Source organism: Euprymna scolopes, chromosome 2, assembly GCF_053919585.1.
Source record: "Euprymna scolopes isolate OS-2025 chromosome 2, ASM5391958v1, whole genome shotgun sequence".
In the NCBI taxonomy this organism is placed as follows: Eukaryota; Metazoa; Mollusca; class Cephalopoda; order Sepiida; family Sepiolidae; genus Euprymna; species Euprymna scolopes.
In genome coordinates, this window is record NC_136483.1 from 150869166 (window position 1) to 150895214 (window position 26049).

Below are 26049 nucleotides of genomic sequence, written 5' to 3' on the forward strand. Positions count from 1 at the left end.
ATTACTACACATGTCAGATATTATAGAATGCGTACGAAGAAACGTACGCTCGATGCCAGCGGTCGTGGATCAGAGTGGTTCAAATGCGAAACACTGTCTCATCGTCGCAGTGTTGTATCCCTGCGTCTGTTTTACAAGTACTTTAATGAAATTTTCTCTGATGAACTCATAGCACTTGTGCCCCTTCCTCTCTCTCACCGTACATGTTGGAATCGAATGTAGTTATCAACAGTTAAGATTAATACATTTTTGTTATTTAGATACGATTCCAGGAATGCAGTGAATTATCCATTCATTCAGCCTTTTTTTTTTGCTGTAAATCCATTTGGTATTTCCACAGTTGTGTCGTTGTATATTAAAGGGGACAACTCCTGGTTTTTAGAAAAACAAAGTAATTAGGATCGAATACTGGAATCGAACGCAGTTACCAAAAATTTAAATGAATACACAAAGATATACTATTCCAGGAATGCAGCGAATTATCCATTGTAGTTAGAAATAACTATACAACAAAGTTTAAATCAGAGCAAAATGATGGAACAATGAAATTAAGGAATGCCCTTGTGTTGCCAGGACACGTGTCGGAAGCATATACAATGCCCACGTGCATGGGACGCACATGTTTGGTCGTGTTCTGACGTCACAAAGAAATATAGTCAATATATACAGTTAAGTTTGGGTTCTAGAGACAGTTCAGTTGGGGAGAGTGTTGGGAAGCATATGCATGTACATGCAAGGTAATGTGTTTTTGTCTTTCAAGTTTATATGTATCAGCATGCTGTCCCATCCTCTTGTTCCGAAAGGTTGACTGTATCCCCTTCTTCAGTAATGAATCTCCCACTGTTTAAAGAACTGTTCACTAACACTTCTTTCTTGACCTATAGCTCCTCTATTATAAATGTCGTCTCTTTTATGTGAAACCTCGCAATACTACTACTACTACTACTACTACTACTACTACTACTACTACTACTACTACTACTACTAATAATAATAATAATAATAATAATAATAATAATAATAAAAACGATAACCATAATTATAATAATAATTGATAAATAAACTAATACTATGACATAACAAAATGTAAATAAACATCCAAAGCAAAACTAGATCATCTAAAAAAAATGACAAAAAAGAAATACTCGCTAAAACAACAAAGAAACAGGTCCGCCCGCCCATTGGCTACAATGAATGGGTGTGTGAATAACTAGGAATTTGATTGGCTAACTAGCAAACCCAATATAAAAACACGAAGCAACATCAACTGAATGTAATAGTCTGACGAATCCTCACGATGGTGAAACGCGGAAAATTCTGTGTAGATCATTTTTGTATAATATTTTAACGCAAAATGAGCACCCGTTTTATGCACACTACCTCCCCACCCTTTTACCCCCCCCCCAATGTAAACGCGGTTCTTCTGCTCGGTTAATTAAACTGCAGAGGCACCTATTAAAACAATACAAGTTCTGTAATTGAATACCTCCTCCAAAAATAAAAAAGAACGAAAATCAAAAATAATTTTTTGTAAGCCGGCTGCATCCCCCCCCCCCAAAAAAAAACGTGGCCATAAAGCGGGTGCTCATTTTACCTTAAATTATTATAGGAAAGTGATCCCTCAGTTTTTGGAATCTCACATTTCTTCCTATCTTGGAAACTAATCGTTTGCTGGATTTTTAAACGTTATTTTCATTTTCAGCGCCCCCGAAAACCTATAAAAAGTGGTAATTTTAAAGGATTTTTCGAGGGTGGATAGATTCTTCATAGTTACCTTATTCTCTATGTGCCGTATATCTACGTGGCCCGTGGGGACAGGACATCGTTAAACCTAGTAACAAAACTATTCAGAAGAAACGGAATTGTCGAAGAAAGGCCACAGTAATAAACAAAGACATTGTAATGTTGCATATCTAGGATGCGTGTACCGTGAAATCAGTTTGACAAAAGCGTACACCTGTAAGAACAATAAAATAATTATCAAATGCACAAAAGGGCATTTAAATAAAAAAATATAAACCTCACAAACACCTGCGTGAAGAAGCAACATACTTGATCAGTTGCCAGAAAGAAAAGTTAAAATAGCATGTTTGAAGAGTCATTTTCGGCAAAAGGTTACACAGGTGTAATTAAAGTCAGGTCAATCCAGTGAAACGAACACGGCCGAATGAAACTCTTTGAATGTGGTTACAGTGACAATACCAGCTCAAAGTAGGCATTTTTCAAGTGGTCACAAATGGTTATATAATAACAACTGAAAAGGATATCTTCGTTAATTGACAGTTTGGGCCTGAGAAGAATTAACCCGTCAAATTTCCGTGCATGTCTCCCTTCCAACAACCAACCATCAATAACTGTCACCGAGAATAAAGATATATTGTTATATTTTTATACATGAGTGTGTGGTTGTTCTTTTAAACACAGCAAAAATACAACAATAATAAATCAATTAATCATTTTTTTTTAATTCGTTAAATATGTATTCAGATTTTAACGCAATGTTGTTTTATGGTCAAATCCACTGTGAAGGACAAAACAAAAAAAATGGAACACATAATAATATTTAATTATAGAAACGGTAACAGCTGTAATATGATGTCCAAGACTTATGTAAATTAGAAAATATACGGTTTAAATTTGAAATACATTTTTTAAAGATACCCTTTCAGTTTTGCTATTGGCACTGTTATTCTTCTAGACCAGTGGTTCTCAATCTTTTGTACATGGCGGCACACTATTTAGTTATTTTTAATTTTCGCGGCACACCTATCAAAATAAAATATTTTCTACTCACAAAGCTTTTTTCCAATAAAATAATTAACAAAAAAATAATATTTTTCGTATTATTTGAACGATTATTCTCATCTTGGTTGTTTTTTTTTTTTCACAACGTTTCGACCAATGTAACCTCCGACCCTCTCCAGGTGCGTTAACACTGAATAGTGAAAAAATGTTTGGTCCATTTGCTTTCCCAATGAACATAGCCGTTAGAAATTTAAAACGCAAATAGGCACCAAGTCTTAAAATTTTTTATTTTTATTTTGTGGCATTATACATTAGTGCCCCGGTTGTGGTAGTTGTTAACACACACTTCAGCATGGCCATGTGGTAATTTAAACGAAGGCATACACAGAAAAAATGCAATCCCATGATTCCCTTCCTTTTATCAACCTCTTTTTCGTCCGGACAGCCATGGGGTAAGACGTCTATTTTTGTCTCTCCGTAAATGAAGTGGGAAACCTACTTCCTCAGCATTAGTTAAAATTAGTTAGTTTTAATTGTTAAAGTTGTAAATTCTTTTGTAAAAATATTGTAATATTATAGCACTTGTCCCCCCTTCCCCTCTCTCTCACCGTACATGCTGGAATCGGATGTAGTTATCAACAGTTAAGATGAATACATTTTTGTTATTTAGATACGATTCCAGGAATGCAGTGAATTATCCATTCATCTTGTAAATTCTTTTGTAAAAATATTGTAATATTTTCTTGTAAAAAAATAGTTAGTTATATTTCTCATATATCACCACTATGTCGCGGGTGTTTTTTTGTCTGCCTTAAACGTCTGCATTAAAGAACGAAGCGGGCCTGAAGACGAAGAAGGTTCCAACCAGAAGTCCCCAGATTGAAGACATCTTGAGAGAATGAAGGAGCCACACACCCATATCCAATGCTTTTCTTCTTGATACTCGAACCCTAATGACTCACATCATCATGGGACCGTTTCTAAGACATTTAGTGTAACACATGGGTCGGTCACACGCCAGTGACCGGCTGATCGTGTCACAATTTTGTTATTAATAAATTCGGGTCCAAAAATATACATTCATCATATCAAAAAAGCGAAATGGACCCGAATTTATTAATAACAAAATTAAAAAAAAAAAAAACTTGGCGCTATTTGCATTTCAAATTTTTAACAGCTGTGTTCGTTGGGAAAGCAAATAAACCAAACATTCTTTTCACCAATAACATCCAGTGTTAATGCATGTGACATCGGCCGAAACGTTGTGAAAAAACAAAAAACAAAAAACAACCAAGATGAGAATAATAGTCCAAATAATATAAAAAAATAATTATAAATCCTCATCTCAAAAATGTGCATTCATCATATCAAAAAAATCTTATATAAAGAGAATTTTTACTTACATAAATGAACATATCTTGTATTGAAATTAGGTTTGAATTATTCAGCTCCGATACCGAATCGCAATACTTCAAAAAACATCATTCCTGGAATGTCAGGACTAAAAGAGAAAATAATGGAAAGCGAGAGTTACGCGGCTACCGAAAGTAAACTCAAGATCCAACGCGGGTCAACGATCTAATTTTTTGCTCCAATGTGAGATATTTACAAACGTTTTCGACTAGCATGAGTCGTCGTCAAGAATGCGAGAAGGTTATAAAATTAAAACCAATACATTTATTACGAAAATCAATAAATAATGTTTTAAAAACACTATAATATAGTCTATACCTATGAAGTTTAGATGATGTTCACATGAATAACGGTTCAGTGATGGAGAGTCAAAAGTTACAATTTGAAACACCGAGAATGGCAGTGTTTTTTTTTTTTTTTATATTAATCAAACATTTGTCAAGGTAAAATTTTGTGTAAATGTAGTAATTATATATACATATATATACACATACATATATATATATATATATATATATATATACATACATACATATATATACACATACATATATACATATATATATATACACACATACATACATACATACATACATACATACATACATACATACATACATACATATATATATATACACACATACATACATACATACATATATACACACATACATACATGCATACATATATACATATATATATATATATATATATATATATATATATATATATATATATATATATATCAAGGGAATTAAAACAACAGTCTAAAGAGCGGAGTTTATTTTAATGTATTAGTAAATGCATTAACACAGTTAAAAGAAAACAGTGTTCGTTGTAATGTAGATATATAATAACCTCGATAGGTATAGATATCCTAGAGCTATTTTAATAGTGAGTAAAATGATTCATAATTTATAATTAAAAATCGGTTTCAAAAGGAAGAGACAAACAAAATCAATAAATTGTCCGATCGTTTCGGAAACGATGTTTTTGTTGAGATAGACAATACGTCTTGAACAATAATTTTATCATTTTATTTTATAAAACAAAGTTTCCTCATCAGCAAAAAGAGTGGGTGGGGGGTTAAAGACACAAAAAATAAAACTAGCAATTTTTTTAAAGTAAGGTAGATATATCTTATATTCGTCCGCCTTTAAAACCCGTAAGTATCATAGTCAATCCATTCATTGACATGTTGTTAAATGTACTTTATAAGTGATTGAAATTAAAATATATATATATATATATATATAGTGAATAAATGACAAAAAACTATATTGCAAAATGTATTATGTCGCCCATCTTATAATTTATTCCTTTGATTCAGTTGACATTTACAATTCTTGATAGTACCCGTTTCGTAGCGCAAAATCAATCACTTAATTGTTATATCGAAACAGATACTGCCAAGAATTGTAAATGTCAACTGAATTAAAGGAATAAGTTATAAGATGGTCAACATCATGACGTTTCGAATATAGTTTTTTGTAATTTATTCACTATATTGCTTCTGTAATTACATTGAGCTTCTTAAATAAGTATTAGTATATATTATAAGAAAATATATTTACACACACACACACACACACACACACACACACACACACACACACACACACACACACACACACACACATATATATATATATATATATATATATATATATATATATATATATATATATTCCAGGTAGAAAGATATCCAAAAATTAAGAATAATTGAATTTCAATAAGAGTCGTTCATAGTGCGTAATCAAAGAGAGCAAATTATATATGTATTTTTTTTTATTATTCTTTATATAAATACAGTCATATCTTGCTACGATGTGCAGACCGTTTCAATCATAATCGATCTCATCAGGCGAGACAATTTAAACATCCAAAAGTTAAAAAGGGGGTGAAGACTATTTTCAAGTTAAGAGGAGAGAAAATATATTTCGCCGTGACTGGCGTGAAGCAAGGTTAATGACCTTATATATATATATATATATATATATATATATATATATATATATATATATATATATATATATATATATATATATATATATATAATATAGGTTTTAGCTGGGATTGTCTTATACAATATTACCTCTGTTATATTTATATATATATATATATATATATATATTAATCTAATCCAAATATAATGCTCAATATTCGAGATAGAGCATTAATATATGAAAGGAGTTAATTTTTTTCAAACTCTGATTCCACATTTATTGCTCGTAAACAAGAAATGCAATATAAAGTTATTTATTTCCTTATTTCATGGAGTTTCAAAAATGTGGATTTTTCAGAGGAAAACAGTTAGCAAAAAAAAATTTATATAGACTTGCTATAATTTTGCGGGTTAGCACAAAAATTGAAAACTTTAAAGTTTGAAAGATTGTAAAAGAAGGATATTCAAATTGATGATGAAGTATGAAGATATATTTATTTGAAAAGTTGTAAAATCTGTAAACTCATATATATAATAATATACATTTTTTTTGGGGGGGGGTACAAAATTTTATTATGGCTATATGCAGATCCTATTTATTTTAATGAATCCAAAAAATGAAGAAAGACTTTAAAGGGCTAAAAAATTACACCATATTGCGTTTTTTTTTTTTTTTTTTTTTTTTTTTTTTTAAATATTCTTACATTTTATGTTTTATAATACTATGCCTTGGGGATGAACATAAGAATGTCCCCAGAATTGATTAGGTGGGTGGGGTCTGTTTGTTAGTTTAAAAGAGCGCGAACGCGCGTATGCAAATGCCGAGCTGTATGCGGAGAAATAGGCTATAAAAAGAGTGTTTGCACAGATCGACGATCATGTTCAAGAGTACGTTCGAGAGAACGTTCGAGAGCACGTTTGAAAACGACATTCGAGAAGACAGAGGTCAGAGAGAAGGAACACGATCACGGTTTATTCGGGAAAGTATCCGTAAATATATGCCGTTGTTACAAAAAAGGAAAAAAAAAAAGGAGTCGAATTATTACTTGTCCTATGTTCCTTACGACTTATTCTGCTACAATGTGTTCGGTTTACATGTGTAAACGTGTGTAACATTAAACTAGTAAAATAGCATTAATTGAAATACATTTTACATAAACCTATAGCTTTCCACCTTTCTTGGGGTACACCTGTTATTTTCCTGGAATCAATAAAGATCGTATGTATTACGTGTATAATTTCGTATGAATCAGATGATTATTGTTGGCATTCGTTTCCCGGATATCTATCAAGTTAGATTTCATCTTAGAAAGATATCGGGTACTTACGGAGGTCCCACGCGAAGGTTGACAACATTTATAAGCGAAAATTTTTCTGCGTAACACCCAGGTTGCCAGTCCGTGTCGTTAAAGGCTTAGTCACCGTCACCTTCCTGTTGTTGCTGGACTACAGTTCTGTTCAGTTCTCGTAGACCTGCTCTCCCAGATTTTGTCTTCTCTCTGATAAGGGGTTACTTTATTACAAATCGCATGAGGCACCCATACCAGGGATACCGACTGCACAGACACTGTTTGTAGGCCAGAGTGCGCATATCGTGGTGTGCTGGATTTGCAAAACCACACCTGACCTTGTGTTTAATTTTCTGGCAAGGAGGTAAATAAAATATCTGTTCTTTTTTAGTTTATATATATATACTAGCAGGAAGACGCGACGTTGTCCGGGATTGAATGAAGATCAATACATTTTCTACCCTCACATATTTTTATTGTCATCGAAATCGGTGAAATCGTCCATTTTTAAAAATCAAACCGCCTGCTCAAGTTAGGGGCCCTTCTCGCAGTGTACTGAGAAGAAGCTTTACGTGCCTCTCCACAACGACAGTCCACAATATATTGTAGTCTACATTGCCCTGTGGAGAATCTACTGTTGACTTTATAAAATTATCTGTAAATAATAGTTTGAATTAAAGTTTAAAATGCAAAAGTCAAGTATCATGGTTCAATTGTGCTCTAAACAAAAACATTCATTTCGAACGCGCCCCTGTCCTATCAAAGAACCAACTGTTGATTTTATGAATTAAAAAAAAATCACTTAATTAAAGTTAAACGTACAGAAGTTAAGTATTATGGTTCAATTGTACTCTAAAAAAATTACCTTCGAACACGCCCCTATAATATAAATAATCTACAGTTGATTTTATAGGCTGGGCCCTTCTGCTTGTGCGGTGACAAAACTTCTCAAATGCACTTGTGATGTTAGGTAGCATAAAGGTGTAAACTTTGGTCTAAATTGGACTTCCTTCTTTAATCGAATTTTTTCGATTATCGATTTTCGATATTCATCAGACTACTGCTTAAGAACACTCCCAGACACATCAAGTATCTTCGTGTGAGATTAAAAAGAAATCGACCCAGCCGTTTCTGAGTCCACAAGGAACGAACTTACACAAACATTCAAACAAAATTCTTTTTATATTGATAGATAGATAGATAGATAGATAGATAGATGGATAGATAGATAGATGGATAGATAGATAGATAACATTTAAATCATAAAGAAACTAAAAATTAAATGTTCTATTTTGTAGATGTCAAGCGTGAACGTAAGCCCTACGATAATGTTTCAAATCATCTCGTACATTGTAGAGTACCTAAGAGTAATGTATATTCAGAATGTAATATATATATATATATATATATATATATATATATATATATATATATATATATATATATATATATATATATATATATATATATATATGTTTAACCCCAACTTCATGTTAGGATAGTTTTACTAATAAAAAATGTAATGGCATGGTTTTGTTTTCAAGTAACTTCAAGAGTGAAAACTGCTGGTCCCTTCAGCTTCACACCCCGGAACTCTCTTTTGAAAAGAAATTTTCTCTTCTATCACCGGTTTTCTATCGAGCAAAAGAACAGTCGTCTATCAGTTTGAGTTTGGTCTTTTATTCCTCTGAAGTCTCGGGAATTCTCGCGGTTAGTCTCGCCTTTTTCCTAATAAAACCAACCACGCCTACTGTCCAGCCCCCGCATATCGATAGCAGACAGAGCAGACTTCTATATTTTAGAGGTGAGTGCGTTAGAAGAATTACTACAAAGAGAAAAGGAGCATCTGGATGTAACGAATAATTTTTGGTGCTAAACATTGGACAGAAATTCTGTAAATAAAATATCCGTCTCTGCGAAGTAAAAAAATCGAACAGAAATAAAACGAATAATAATAATCAGCAATCATTTTCTTTTTAACGTTCGCGATTCAATCAATTTTCATTTAGATCAGATAATGCTCTGATTTTTATTGGATTACGAGGTTCCCTCAATCAGTTTCCAGGCTTTTATTGTATAAGATTCTTCCATTGATAGTACACACATGAAACTCTAGTCACTTTCGAAGCAATCTCCTCCGGCGGCAATGCACTTGTGCCGTCCAAACAGCTTCTGGAAGGCCTCATGGGGGTCTTCATGCGTGAGCGTGTCAATGATCTTTCATCGCATCAATTGTTTCATATCTACAGCCTCTAAGGTTTTCTTTCAGCTTAGGGAATAACCAAAAGCCACAGGGAGCAAAGTCTAGACTATCAGGAGAGTGAAGAACTGTCTTGATTCCCATCTCGGTCTAATAGTCTGTGACAACAATGGAGCTGTGAACTGATGCATTCGCGCAAATCTTCAGCATCTTCAGTTACTCGCGAATAATTGTGTATCCAGTTCCCACACTGACATCAAACTGTGCACTTATTGTCTCTATAGACACACGACGGTCCTTATCTATGAAATTCTTTATTTGGCCAATTAACTCTGATGTTCTGACTTCCTTAATCCTCCCATACCGCTCATGATCCCTTACAGACTTTCTTGAATCTCTTATGCCACTCAAAAACTGATGCTCGATTCATGGTCCAAAAGCAGTCTGAAGCCTTCCATACATTTATGCGTCATTTTCTCTAAGTTTAAAAGAGAATTTTATTGTACATCGTTCTTCTAACGTGTCCTCACGTCCAGGTTGCATTTTTGAAATTCACCAGCTGTCACACTGAGGCTTTAGTATGATGTGTTCCAATTCTTGTTGTAGCTGTTTATTTAAATCTGAAATCGTAAAAATTGGTCAGTCATCTCATAAGATGTATAGCAATAACATACTGGATTTTCAAGAGTCTATGACAATTTTAAATGAATGTACAAAAAAAAGTCTGGAAACTTATTGAAGGCGCATCGTATTTTCAATCAAATGTTATTCATTTTTTTTTTTTTGTGAGAAGATAAATTTCTTTCACAATTATTGTCCGCTCTTACATTTTTTCTTAAATATGTTCTTGCTATTAAAAGTGGCATCATATATATTTCTTGCCAAATTTCAAGTGTAAAAAGTGAATGTGTTCTCTAATGTGTTGCTGAAACACTCTTTCAGAAACTCCTGCTTCCAGGTCACGAAATTGGGTGACATTTGGCGCCACATTTCAGTTTAGCGTCATATTCCAGTTTGGCGCCAAGTTTTCAGTTTTGGGTGGTGCTTGGTGACACCTGTTTTTGTAGATGCACAGTAACACTTCATCTTTTCTGTCCTCAGAGAAGGAGAAATCATTGTAGACTGAGAATTTTTAAATTATTATTTTTGTTCCAATCCATAGTGCCCCTTATTAAGAAGTCGGATTTTCTCCACATTTAAAACCAACCTTGTAGCTAACTCTGCCCTCTTGGGGACGGGTGGAGGTCTAGTAAATGGGGATTGTTAATAAACATATATACGCTTTGTCTCATAATAAGTTGAAGAGTTCAAAAATAAAACTTATGACGCCTCTAGATTTCCCTCATCTCAAGTCGTAGAGTTCGGGAGCCGGCAGCGAGGGGAGATAGCGCTACTCCAATTGCCGGGTAGGCAATGATTTTTATTATTATCACAATATGAGTTCCCATGAGCGTAAACGAAATACGTTCGCTAGGTACGGAGTCAGCTGTTAACTTAAACGTCGACCTCATTTAAAATATCGATTTCAGGATTAAAAAAAAAAACAAACAAAACACATACTTATTTCTAGACTTTATCTAACTACATCTATGAAAGTGAGCATGCGTGCGTGTGTGAGGACGCTTCTCAACCTGTATACTCAACGAATCTTTGATATACAGACTTGAAATTTGGTATATAGGATATTCAGACATGCGGAAAACTTTTTAATGGGTTTTCATCCGGAACAAGTGTTGCTAAGGGGTCAAAATTGAAAGATTGTATTTGGGGCAGGGGTCATTGAATTTTTATCTGTTTGTCAACAGTTTCATGAGATTTGAAAATGCATTTTAAAGAGCATGGCAAGCTGGTCAAATGGTTATCGTACATGATTCACTGTGTTTAGGTTTTGGTTTCGATCTCAGCTCGAGTATTCTTTAGTTTATGTACAAGAAGTGAACTGTTTAGAAAAAAAAAAAAAACATAATACTCGCATACACATGTCTCAGTTTCTTTCCGTTTTTACTTCATTTTTTTTTTTAAAGGAATTTAACGTTAATACCAGACAACGCCGGATACATCTTCGACTATATCTATTAAAGTGAGAATGTGTGTGAGGGCAATTTTTAACCTATATACTTAACGAATTTTTGATCTACATGCTTGAAATTTGGTATATAGGGTATTCAGATATGTGGAAAACATATTGATCGGTTTTCATTCGAAAAAAAAGGTTGCTAAGGGTTCGAAATTGAAAAATTGGTATGTGGTGGGAGTCACCAGATTTTCATCTGCTTGTCAATTGCTTAACAAATTCGCATGCGTGAATCGTTTATATGGCAGATTCTTTATGTTAAGAATAAGTAGGTTTGAAAACACTTTTTAAAGATCGTAGCAAGCGTATCTAATGGTTATCATACGTGACTCATCTTCAGGTTTTGATTTCAGTCTCAGCTCGAGTATCTTTTTATTTTACGCACAAAAAGTGGATTGTATAGAAAAAGACAATTCTTGCATGCACATGTTTCCGTTTCTGTATGCATTAAAATATCACATTGATGTGTCTTTTGCGACTGGGCAACGCCAGACGGCCTGCTAGTATATGTATAATTTTGAATGTGACAATTGAAATATTAGTATATGTCAGCCAAATTGTGCTCGCAAACAAATACAACAAGTGCATTAAAAAAATCGTTAAACTAAATTGTAATTCAACCGGGCAAAATCAATCGAGGACAATTTGCTTAACAGAACAATTTGATCACAGACATTTTGGACAGCTATTATTATTATTATTTTTTAATTGAGGACTGTTCAGTCAATATTGAAATAAGTAAAATTAAGTAATTAAAGTGATCGGCCATAGTCAAAAACAACCCTAAGGCTTCTTTTTATTTTTATTAGCTAACTACAGGAGAGAATATACAACATAATTATGTTGAGACATCGGTTCTCGTCAGATCACCGAAGTTAAGCAACGTTGAGCCTAGTCAATACTAATATGGGTGACCATTTGGGAATTCCAGGTGCTATATATTCTCTCCGTTTATCTCGGCATTGTTTGCAGTCGTCTAGCATTTCCCCATTGCCACTGGACTCAATCAGTGCCGATTAAGAAGAGGTGTGGTTGGAGATTGCACAACCCTTGCCTCGCAACTACACGCACAGCTACCCTTACAGAGGGTACCCATTGCCATTCGAGCCTGAACGCAGGCATCACAAAAGAGCGATATTCCTTTCTTAGCTACGATATGGTGGTTTTCAAGTCCAATGTTAACAAATTCTTTTTAAGTCGGCCTCTTAAATAATCAACGTCTGTCATCGTCTCAAATTATCAAAGTGTGCGTATTGAGAAATGCTATGTTTTAATAGTGAATGGAAACGTTGCGCGGAAGGAAGGTCTTCTTTTTACACAACAACAAACAGGAATTATTTCACTTGAAGAAAGTTTGATAGTGTCCGAGTGAGGAAAATGAAGGGTTGAAAATTCTTTAGGCTGTCTAATGTCGGTCAGCAGTTATCTTCAGGAGAAGGTCATCAGTTCTGGAAGGTCCTGTGGACATGGACAGAAGAGATAGATAGATAGAGATAGATAGATAGAGATAGATAGATAGATAGATAGAGAGAGAGAGAGAGAGAGAGAGGGGGGGGGCGATGACTTTCTTTGTTGCTTCTAGGGTTCTCTCTGCGGACCGGCTGTGATTCTTAAAGAGGCGTAAGAAGTTCCTTAGATAAAATCAATGCATTCTGCAATCCGATTGGTTAGTGTGTGGCCAAATCATCTAGCAGGGAGATTGATTTGACAGAGAAAAATAAGTTTCTTTTTTTAAATTTTATTTATGAATGCTACGTATGTCTTACCGTCCACCTTACAAACCCTTTCTCCGCGTGGCATTCAAGCTTTGATGGATGATAACTCATTTGTAAAAAGAAAACACCAATTTATCTCCCAACTTATAATGCTGAGTGCTTAGCAAGCAGGCATAAAATACTATTTTCGAGTTTGTGGTATGACTCAACCTAGGATTGAACACCAACCTCCAGATCCAGTAACGAACACTCTAATCTTTAACTATTATGCTGAATGAGTAAAGACTAAACAATATATATAGTTTATTTCATTTAAACTTAAAAATGTAATATTTTTGCTGTTATTGTTTTAGCGATTACTTTTTTACTGGTATTAATTAGCTCCCCTGAGCCTTGAAGAGTCTCCTCCCCTGTATATGTATTATCGCCACACACACACACACACACACACACACACACACACATATATATATCTTTATATATATGAAGTTAGGTATATCCATATGCTGATATATTTGCATACACAGGATACATTTTAAATATTTCAGATATGCATTTAATTTGATTGATAGCCATTAAACACCGATTAAAATTCCCCGAAGTTTATTTTTTATGCTAAGTCCATTAATCTTAAGTCTTAAATTTAAGACATTTTCTAGAATTAAAATCATGTAAAAAATGTTAATCAAAATTAGAATAAGCATTCCAAACCTATGGTAAAGTAACTGTATTAATGATATTAATTAGCTCCCATAAGTCTTAGGGAGTTTCCTCCCATTACATACACATGAGTTTCCTTCCCTACATATGCATTATCAGAAATGCATGCCCGTAGATAACTATTTTATATATATATATATATATATATATATATATATATATATATATATATATATATATATATATATATATATATATATATAAACTTTTATAGTGCTTTATATGTTACTAGTGAGGAATACCCGGCATTGCCCGGATGGAAGATATTGGCGCAAGGACGAAGCGATGTTAAGAATGGCTTCCATAAAATAAAAAAAGATAGAGAGAAAGGTGGGTAATTAGTTTTCCACGCTAACTATTAGGCCGAAGAGGACAGTAAATTCAATGAGTTGATAAATAACTTTTGTCTGGGTGGAGGATATTGGCACAAGGACGAAAAAGAAAGATAGAGAGAGTGAGAGGTGGAATCGAACTCGAAACGTAGGGTAATTAGGCTTTCTCACTAAACAGGATAGTGAATTCAAATAGGATAGTGGATTTGGTAATTAACTTAAGAATCATGGGAGTCGTCTTACATTTTGTTTCTTCCGAATGACTGTCGTTTGATTGTTATCATCTTTCATTTCTTGTAATAAATAATTTTACTCATAATTTTTCTTTATATATATATATATATATATATATATATATATATATATATATATATATATATATATATATATATATATATAATAAGTTTTGTTTTCGGTTTCGATTTAAGTTGATGCACCAAAGTCATATGGAAATATTCTTTTTATTTTTGAAATCACAACTTTATAACATATAAGAATCGATAGAAAATTGACTCTATAAATAATATATACGAAATCTGCATAAATTAAAATGTCATTTAAACGTATTTTACGATCGGTCCAACCGGGTTTCTCTGGTAGCTTAGATAAATACTTTTGCAGTTTTAACAAAAGAGCTACAATAATATCGTCTCCATTTACGCTGAACATCTACAGAATGCCAATATCAATATATTACATATAAAAGAGTCCGCTCTGGAATTTCCACAGGTCTCTCTAGTTTTTTAAAAATTTTTATTATAACATCACCCTGCAAGGTCTATATCTATATCACGAAGAGTTCGGCAGGTTAGAAGGAATCTATCAATCAATAAGGGGTTTATTACTCAATGAGGAACCTCTCCCTGGACTTTAGCCATCTATCTCTGTCCCTAACTATCTGCTGCTATGTGGGACCCATGTTTTGTATCAGGTCATCCATCCATCTCGTTCTTGGTCTTCTCTTTGACCTCTTATTTTCACGAGGTGTCCATTCCATTAATAAGGAATACGTTTTATTAATTTGTAATTTGAAAACGATGCTGTGAGAAAATTTATTTTCTTAGTCAAAATGGCGGATGCCCACGAATCTATACAAATCTTTTTGGCTTGGAACAAAGTGTAGCATCTGTTCTGATATTACACTTTGTATATTTTGTCCTTGATCAGTGAAGAAGTTCTGAACTGAAGCGATTTTTATTTTTATTACCAGAGTGCCCATTTTTGATGAGCTAGATCCCCCTAACATTAAAAATCGACTAAATTTGTTCTCGTAGGGAGACAAGTGAATCGGTAAATTTGTCTGTTTTTTATTATTTTATTTATTTATTATTTCTTTTTTTTTTTGAGAAAAATCGATGATATTTGAACGAATAAATGCGAAAGTTAGGCACAATTCACACTGTCCTATTTCAGGTTAACTGAACTTTACATAACAGATTGTATTTATTTGCTTCCCCACTGAGCAAATTAGGCACAAGGCCTTTTTTAATGTGGAGTGAGAGGGAGAGGGAGGGAAAAGGGGGACCAGCTCCCGATGGGTGGGAAATGAGAGCTGGATAGTGACAACTGGTATGAAGGGTTGCCCCTACATTGACCAAGGTCTGATATGTGGGGTTAGCCCAACATATCAGATATCAATATATTAATATATATATATCACATATATTAATATATATATCACATATCAATATATTAATATATATATATATGTTTATTATATATATATATATATATATGTTTATATGTTTATTATATATATATAATAAACATATAAACATATATATATATATATTAATATATTGATAATAAACATATATATATATATATATATATATATATATATATATATATATTATCAATATATTAATAGCGTAGTACCTTTAATGTACGTACGTGTGTTACGGTTTCCAAATTCTAAATTATTTGATCGGAGGATCCTATTCATTAAAAGGGAGGGGTGGAAGGTACATACTACGAACATTAAATTATTAGTATATAAATACGCTAATTTAATGTTCGTAGTATGTTATCACCTTCTAACCCCCTGTTTTTTAATAGATAGGATCACCCGATCACCGAAGACGCAATGTAAAAAATAAAATGAAAAAACAAACAAAAAAATCAGTGTCACTTTTGGGCCATACGTGAAATTAAAATAGACCTTCTTGGTCTTCTGGCTAGGATCCAAGGGTAGTATCTGTTCTGTCTAAAGATGGTATAATGATATCGTGGGGTTTCCGTTCGTGCCAGGCCTCTATACAATGGAAATCTGTTAAAGACTCCTATAAGGATATTGCAGATAAATCGTTATAACCAGATATATTATGACATATAATATTAACCAGATTACTTAGATAAATAATATACACTTTTAATAAAGGCGCTTTGGCCTTTTTATCAGGATCAAAGTGTAGTATCTGTTCCGGCAGATGCTGCACTTAAGATAATTTGTACCAGTCAATGGAGGGGAAACCCTCTATACTGGGACAATTATTATTTTTGGTAACCAGAGTGCCCCCTTTTTGCCTACTTTTAGGGGAGCTGGTTTTAACCTCACATTAAAAACGGCCTTGTGCCTAATTTACTCAGTGGGGGAGCAAATAAATACCATCTGTTCCGGCAGATGCTGCAAGCTATGACTAGCTATGACTAGCAAAGACCAGATGTGGGGGCAGCCCCACATGCCTGACCTTTAACCAGCTCCCATTTCCCACCTCTCGGGAGCTGGTCCCTTTTTCCCTTCCCCCTCCCTTCACTCCTCACATTAAAAATTGGCCTTGTGCCTAATTTGCTCGGTGGGGGAGCAAATAAATACCATCTGTTCCGGCAGATACTGCAAGCTATGACTAGCTATGACTAGCAAAGACCAGATGTGGGGGCAGCCCCACATGCCTGACCTTTAACCAGCTCCCATTTCCCACCTCTCGGGAGCTGGTCCCCTTTTTCCCTTCCCCCTCCCTTCACTCCTCACATTAAAAATTGGCCTTGTGCCTAATTTGCTCGGTGGGGGAGCAAATAAATACCATCTATTCCGGCAGATACTGCAAGCAAAGATCATATTTGGGGGCGACCCCACATATAAGACCTTGGTCAATGTAGGGGTAACCCTTCATACCAATCGTCACTATCCAGCTCCCCTACTCCCCGAGGAGTTTGTCCCCATTTCCCCTTCACTCCTCACTTTAAAAATCGGCCTTGTGCCTAATTTGCTCAGTGGGGGAGCAAATAAATACATCAAAGTGTAGTATCTGTTCTTCAGATGCTGCACTTCCATTTCTTGTTCTCTTTCGGTGGAGGATCAGTCCTTCACGACTGAGACAATTTTTTATTTTTGTACCTTTTCTCCACGTTAAAAAACGACACTGTTGTCTACCTCTGTCCCGTGGGGAGGCATTGTAAATAGGTACAATAATATCGCGGGGTCTTCATTCACGCTGAACGTCCATAGAATGGCTAGCAGCAGTATATTACATATAAAAGATGTAGCTGTGGAATTTCCACAGGTCCCGCTAGTTTTTAATTAATATTTAAAGTTGAGAACTTTACGAGATGATATCGCACCGACAGCATCAACTAATTTATGAAAACTTCAATTGAAATTTAAAAAAAAAAATAGAAAAAATAACAATCTTTAAGTTCTGCTCTCTTTAAGAGAATAATTTTAAATTCAAAAATTATTTATAGCGATTGTCCGAAAAATTGACCGAGGTGCAGTGGCTGACAGTGGTGTGCCGTGGCGTGCAGAGGTCTTGTGACGCGCCGATGATGCACAGCGTCAACTCCTTGATTGTATGTTTCAACAACTCATGTAAAAGTCCTAGTACTGAGAAATATTACTAAAAAGAAAGAATATGGTCGACTGCCCTTCAAATCTGAATACCCAGGGCCACCGTCACGCCCCATCCATCACCCCTCCGCCAATGTGCACACCACTACGAACGGTATATCGAAACAATTTTATATCTATATAAATAAAACAGTAAATATGTGTCTGTCTGTGTGTAAATATTTAACCGATAAACTCTTAAACTATTGGTCACATAACACAGAAATTAATAGTAAATAGTAATCACAAGCCCCCCCCCCCAAAAAAAAATGGATTATAACGAGTAAAATCTTTGTTTGGATGGATGGTACAGAAGTCGGTAAGTTGAAAATGCAAAATGTTCATTTCAATTGCCGACATATTTTTATTGGTTTTGCGCATGCGCAAATTAAATTTATTTCTTAAAATTGTTTAATATTAAATCTTTCTTATCGATCTCTCGATAATCACATCGGTAGGAAACGCGGCAGTGGAGCGCTAACTGTTTTGGTTCCGATTCTAGCTGATGGCGCTCAAGCTGTTTTTGTAAAACTTTTTAAATCAGTATATTAGGTTCAATATAATATTCAACAAAGAGTTTGCTCTGCAATAATAAATATGAAGTATGCATGAATTAGAATATATTTAAGCGTATTTCACGACCGGGCAGGGTCGGACTCCTTTCCCCTACCGCTAGCGAAAAATGAATATTTACCTCTGTTTAAATTTGTTGTTGTTTGGTGTGTTGCTTGTCTGTAATCCGATATTCACCACGCGGCATTGTGTTAACGTGCTGAGGTCGTGAGAAATAATGCACATGTCTGAGTTGAGTTTGAAAAGAACACACACACACACACACACACACACACACACACACACACACACACACACATATATATATGCATGTATGTATGTAAAGTTTATTATTTTCTTCTATACTCTGCGGCTGACACGGCTTAAATGTTAAAAAATAAAAAAATAAACAAAAAAAAAAACAAAAAAAAAACGGAGAACAGCGTTTTATTAGGAGAGGAGGCGATAATGAGGAGAGGAAAGAGGATAATTGTTACGTGCAGGAAGAGGAGATGAAAAGGGGGATAATTAGGAGAATAAAAAGGGGAGGATAGAGAATGGGTAAGAAAATGTGGACGAGGAGTTGGATGAGGAGGGGAGAGAAGATGGAAAAATAAATCAAAAACCAGTTGGTGGAGGAGGGGTCGAATGATAACATTGAATTTAAAATTTGAAATATGCATGTACACAATAAATATGCTCGTATGTATTCATGAACTCTTCCAGATAAACGCAACAGTGGAGATGATAGAAGCTTTTTTTTACTAGGGGGCGAGACCACCGTTTATCAAGGCCCGAAGGCCACTCGAGGACAACATTTAATGAGCGTCAGGTGGTGATTGGTGACTCTTGAGCTTGAGTAGTGATCTGGTTATTCAAGAGGATGGCTAAAGAGGAACTTGTTTACATTAGACTTGAAAATGGCCATGTTATAATCAGTTGGGAAGCAACCCGGCGGTATTGTGTTCTAGGTAAAAAAATACTTTGCTCGTAGAATTCACATTTCGTTTTAAGCACAGATAGATTATAAGGGAAATTGTTGGCAGTTGTTGTAGCTTGACAGGTGTCCCCTGAAAATGCTCTACAAGGGGGTGGGGCATGGACAGAAGCTCAGATGAGAACTTGCCATTAAAATAACGATAGAACAAAGATAAACTCGCTATGTCTCTTCTGTGAGAAAGAGGGAGTAGATTGAAGAAGAGGGCTCCGCTCACTAGATTTTGAAGACGGTTTTTAACCTAAAGAAAGATCCTCCAGTACAGGAAGCCGTGTCAGTGAAGGGTTTGAAAGTGCATATCTATATACTTATAAAACTCTGAAGACTGTGCGCCCTTGCTTAACGCTTGACTTGTCTTCGATGATCGACCAATTCCATTTTTGAAGAAAAGAAAATATGTGTGTGTATATATATGTATATGTATATATATGTATATATATGTATATGTATATATATATGTGTATATATATATTTATATATATGTATATATGTGTATATATATATATATGTATATATGTGTATATATATGTATATATAAATGTATATATATGTGTATATATATGTATATATATGCATATATATATGCATATGTATTTATATATATATATATATGTATATATATATATATATATATATATATATATATATATATATATATATATATATATATAACACGACAGAGTTATTGATTGAACACGTGAGTTATTCCATCCGCTAACCGCCCTGCACCCAGCTTTATAAAAAATATTTTTGTTAACTATAAATACTCCAAGCTTCAAAGAAACAGAAAAAGAAAACGGTAACAACAACAATCATTCCTGACGATGATCGAATGCACCGATAGAAAGCGCTTGAGAAGAATATGGCTGAACAATAAATTCGGGCGCTATTATATACACCGTACCAACTGAAATAAAAAAAAAAAGACCGCTCGGCGAATTGGAAAAATATCCAGAAAAATCAGAAAAAAGAATAACTCTGTCGTGTTCAATCAGACGTGCTTGAATAATGATTTGCTGCCAATATATATATATATATATATATATATATATATATATATATATATATATATATAAAGGCTGCCTGTCTGTCTCCATATTTTCAATCTCTATCTCCTCCAAAACTAAAAGTCGCCAACCGGCGCTAGGGGCCCTCAAATTATTGGATTTTTTACTGGCCGTTCTTTTAAGTGGTTAAAATAGTTTTTAAGGGGTCAAAATTGAAAAAGTTGTAAGATATTTTCTAAATTCATCTTAGTTTATTTTTTATGTTTTAATCAGTTCATATGCGTGTCACATTGGTACAGTGGTAACGTCACCAGCTTTGAATGCTACAGTTTTAATTTCGATTATAGCTGATGTCACCAAAATGTATTTTTTATTTAATTTTAAAATCATGACTCTATGAATTATCATATGCGAAATTAAAATATCATATTTAAGCGTATTTTATGCCCGGGAAAAGTTAGGCGCTCCCCCCTCACTAGTATATATATATATATATATATATATATATATATATATATATATATATATATATATATATGATTAGTTTTTTTTTGGAAAAAGAATTCCAGCAGAGTGCTCAATTAAAAGGAAAATCCAAATTTTAAGAGCGTACTTATATTTTTATATTTTGTGTACAGAAAGTTGTTAGTTGAGACAGGTCATTGGTACCGTCGGTTTCAAGCCCGATAATAAGGCCAGTTTAAGGTATCCTTATCAAGCTCTCTTCAGCCAAGAGACGAATATTGGCTGAAGAGAGCTTGATAAGGATACCTTAAACTGGCCTTATTATCGGGCTTGAAACCGACGGTACCAATGACCTGTCTCAACTAACAACTTTCTGTACACAAAATATATATATATATATATAATTTCAGTGTAAACAAAATTTCCCATTTTTCTTTTTGGCGTCGAGAGGTTCTAGGTTTCCTGAGGAAGTCTCTTTGACTGAAACAGATTGCTATTTGTAGCAACCATATGTAACTGTTTACCCTCAAATAATAAAAAAAATATTTTGCTCTTTTATTGAGCACTATTTAACAACTTCGTTGTCTTCATTAGTCCCGACTTTTGAACACCTCAAACCTGAATATATATATATATATATATATATATATATATATATATATATATATATATATATATATATATATATATTCTATTTGTTTTTACATGAGCAATAATATGTTGCTGCACATTCATGAGCACGTTTCGGTCATCTAGTTACTAGTAACTAGATACCTCCTTAGGCGATACAGCTTCTACGAAAGCTCAGTTTGTAATGAAAATATTTCAAGTCTTCAGTGTCATAGGAAATTATTATTAGGAGGTTCCGTCATAATAAAAATAAGTAATAAAATAAAGGTGTATGTAAAGAAGACAACATAGGGGCGTAAATTATGGTCTTTATTGGAATATAGGAATAATGAGGGAAAGATGGGGAGGTTAAGAAACCAGAGATAAAGATAACAAAAGACTGTCACGGAAGATATATGTATGTGTGTGTGACAGCCGCTAACATCGCAAATGCCTTAAACATTAACGTTATACCGAGTATTGTGTCAATTAGCAGAGGTATGTCAAGTTAACAATTTCTGGAATATCTATGTGAAAAAGGGGCTATAAAATAAATCTCAATTACTCGGTTATAAAAATGCATTTAAATCTACTCGAATTTGTCAGAAAACGAATGACTTAGGTTGCCTTCTCACATATCACTGCTACCTTCACTACATACATTTGTAAATAAATTAAAGGATAGAGAGGAAAAGAAAAAGAGAAAAAAAAGGGAAGAAAGAAAACTACAACATAAATAATTAATTTTAAAACATTCTTTCTTATCCTCTTCCCTTCTCTCACTTTCCTCCCCTACTACCTTTCTACTCACAATATTTCTTTACTTATTTATATGTGAAACCTTAAATTCTACTACTACTACTACTACTACTACTACTACTACTACTACTACTACTACTACTACTAATAATAATAATAATAATAACATAACAATAATTCTGATTTCGTTTATCAATGTCTCTTTGGAAAGGGATGGGATTCATTTCCAGAGGATTTCCCTCAATCCCGGCTTCAAACCAGGAGCTTCAAAGATCAAGCGTTTTCCTAAGGATGTTGGTGGTACCTATAATTGCAGAGGTTTGAAGGCCACCTAAAACATCGAGGATTTGTAGTTTTTTCAATTGTCCTTCCAGACGACTTGATACCACTCCTAATGTACTAACTACGACCGGGATCATTTGTGTCTTAACCCCGTGTATACGCCTTATCTCCAAGGCCAATGGAGCATAATTGCCCACTTCTCATTCTCCTTTTCTCTCACATTCCGGTCCCAGGGTACTGAAAAGTCTACAATTTGCCAGTTTTTTTAGACTTTCTCAATGACGACCAAATCCGGACGATTTTCCAATTGCTTGGTCGTTATGACACTTTTGTCCCACCCTACCGCTACCTTGCCATCCTCACTTGTTCTCACTTCATCAGGCACTTCCTCAAACCATTTTCCAGCACACTTCACCCCAACCTTCTTACACACCTCCCAATATATCCAGAGTCTCATGCGATCATGTCTTTTGCGCTACTCTCTCTGGGCCAGTCCATTACACCATGCTGCAAGGTGCGCAATTGTCTCTGAGATCTTACCACAAATCCGGCATTCTGCAGCAACTTCCTCTCCTAGAACCACTTTTTTGCACAATCGTGTTCCTGATGACTGCTCTTGTGCTGCACAAACAAAAGCTTCAGTACCCTTAGCCAGATACCCAGCTCTAAGCCATTGCCATGATCTTTCATCAGCCACTTCTGTAGGTGTATCAGAATTTGGGAGAATTTTTGACACCCCTCGCACGAAACTGCGAATAAAATATAAAAAAAAAAAACTCGTAATTTCTCTTTTTAAAGTGGGTTGTTTATTTTCTTTATAGAATATACTTCTAAAATAAACTAATAAAGTTGTTTAAAAAATAATAGAAATATTATTTTTATTATTTATAAAACAGTGTTTACAGAGTACAGGCGCGGCGACGCGCGCATTCAATAACGCCATTTTTTTACGTAATGAAATCAATTGAAATTTACAAGTTAAATATTTCTCAATTTTTAAATTTTAAAAATCTATAAAAAATTTTCTAATGGTTCAATTTTTACGATATTTTCAGGGTCAATGTAAAATTTTATGCTCTTTCCAATAAACCAAATTTAATATTTTAGACAAAGTTTTTTTTTGTGAAATTAACCCCCCCCAAATGTCTATTAAAATTTATATAATTAATTGACTCACCAAAGTTTTATATATCAAAAATTGAAGATAAAAGATCAATAAATAAAATATTCAAATTTAAAACAAAAAAAAGAAGTGCTTTTTAGAAATTTACCCGTAAAGTTCAAATTTTAAAACTTTGTTTTTTTCAAAAACCACGTTGATTTTCTCGTTTTTTTTTTTGTGTGGAAACTTATTTTATGTTTACATAATTCACTTAATAATTTTTTCCTATTTTACCCAATGGTTTTTTTTTTTTCGATATTAAAAAAAAAAAAAATTCATTCGCTAAATAAGAATTTCAATATATTAAATCAATAATTCATGTAGTTCTTGAGAAGTTTAAAAAAAAGAGAATGGAAAAGTTGTTGATCCATGCAGCTGTGAGTGGTCACAAAATCCATGAATGAAATGTTTGTATTTTGTGTGTACGGCAACCGAGCAGCAGCATATTATACCCAGTTAGAGTGGAAATGAAATATTGCAAAAAATAGCTAAAGGGAATTAATGTTTAGTATATATATTACAAAGGGAGAGAACCGAAGCTGAATAATGGTCCTTTTACCCACTGCTGCAAGTTCGTTCACGCGCAAACAAACCTCTGTCGTTGGAATAAGATCATTTGCTTTATATATATATATATATATCAGTATTTTCATTTAACAGAAAATACGTTTAATGTTTAACATTTCAGGGAACAAGTAGCTTCCATGAAGAAATGCACATTTAATAAGCAACGTTTGGAAAATAATTATTTTTTCACTTACATGCTTCCATAGTTAACAAAGTTAGAATTCCTTTAACATCCGGGTTCTTTAATGAACGAAACACTATTATGGAAGACACGGCCTGCCGTTAGTCTTGGTTGAAAAATCCTTTCATTTAAAAAATACACGGATTATAATATATAAATATTGATAAATTCTCATACAGGAAGAATAGGAGTAAAAAATTAGTAAAAATGGAACAGGTTTGTGATTTTTTGGCAGTTATATATTTATATAAGAATTCGACTAGCGTTTGTTTTTGGCTTTCCGTGAAAACTTTCTCAAACAAAATCGATGGAAAAAAATTGTATATTTCTCGATTAAATCTTTTATGATATTAAAATTGGGTATTTGCTCATTTTATTGAAATAAAAATTAAGGTTTGAAATTACATTTTTATTTTGCTATAAGCTTGTATACGTTGGGGGGGTCTATTCTATCAGTCATTTATTATGGCGGGTTGGCTACAATTCTCATACACCTACCACTTTTGCTATATCCTGAAAGAACCTTCAATGCATTTTCTTCCTAGCCAGTTCCTCTGTCCTTTCTCTATCCATACGTTTCACATAATCAGCCTTGGTCTCACATACCTCAATTTCATTGGCCACAACCTTAAGCATCCACTCCTCACTTCTAACCACATGCTCCTTCAACGACATCTCCTCGGTTCTAACACAATCTTTTACACTTTTCAATCCTCTTCCACCGTCTTTCTTCTTTTGATACAGCCTGGCTACGCTACTTCGAATGTGAAATGTACCAAACATTGCTAAAACTTTTCTTGTTTTGATATCCATGTCAGACCATTCTAAAATTTCGCACTGTATCTCAAAACACTGACTGCCCATGCATTTACTGCTTTCATTAGGTTTCCTTCATACAATTTCGACTTCGCAATTAGATTCACTCTTCTAAGATACTCCTTCCTGACTTTTTCCTTCGTTTCTCTGTTCATGATGCCTACACGCTTCAACACTCTCAAATACTTATACCCTGTATCTTATTTCATGATTTATCCATTTGGCAGCACTATTTCATTCGAATTAACCTTTACTCCTCTTTTCATCACCATCACCGCGCATTTACTAAACCAAAACTCCATCCCAATGTCTTTTGAGTATGTCTCCACAAGTTCTACCAGTCTCTCCATTTCCTTTTCATTTCTACCAAATATTTTCAAATCATCCATAAAC

General features: G+C 33.9%; 1 protein-coding gene across 6 annotated transcripts in view; it reads right to left on the bottom strand.

The window, feature by feature from the left end:
- Positions 1–26049, bottom strand: part of LOC145297639 (UPF0764 protein C16orf89 homolog) — a 135334-nt gene that overhangs the window by 94769 nt on the left and 14516 nt on the right. For 2 of the 6 annotated variants that reach the window (XM_080143798.1, XM_080143747.1), the window contains exon 2: positions 4149–4246. The exons of 1 other annotated variant lie outside the window; for it this stretch is intronic. Coding sequence is in view for 3 of the 5 variants with exons in the window: in XM_080143747.1 (XP_079999873.1) it covers positions 4149–4160 (12 nt within the window). In the remaining 2 variants the exon portion in view is untranslated. Of the gene's footprint in view, positions 1–4148; positions 4247–18953; positions 19232–23470; positions 23680–26049 lie in introns of those variants that run through there. 3 more of the 6 variants (XM_080143767.1, XM_080143757.1, XM_080143808.1) reach the window with 3 other exon arrangements.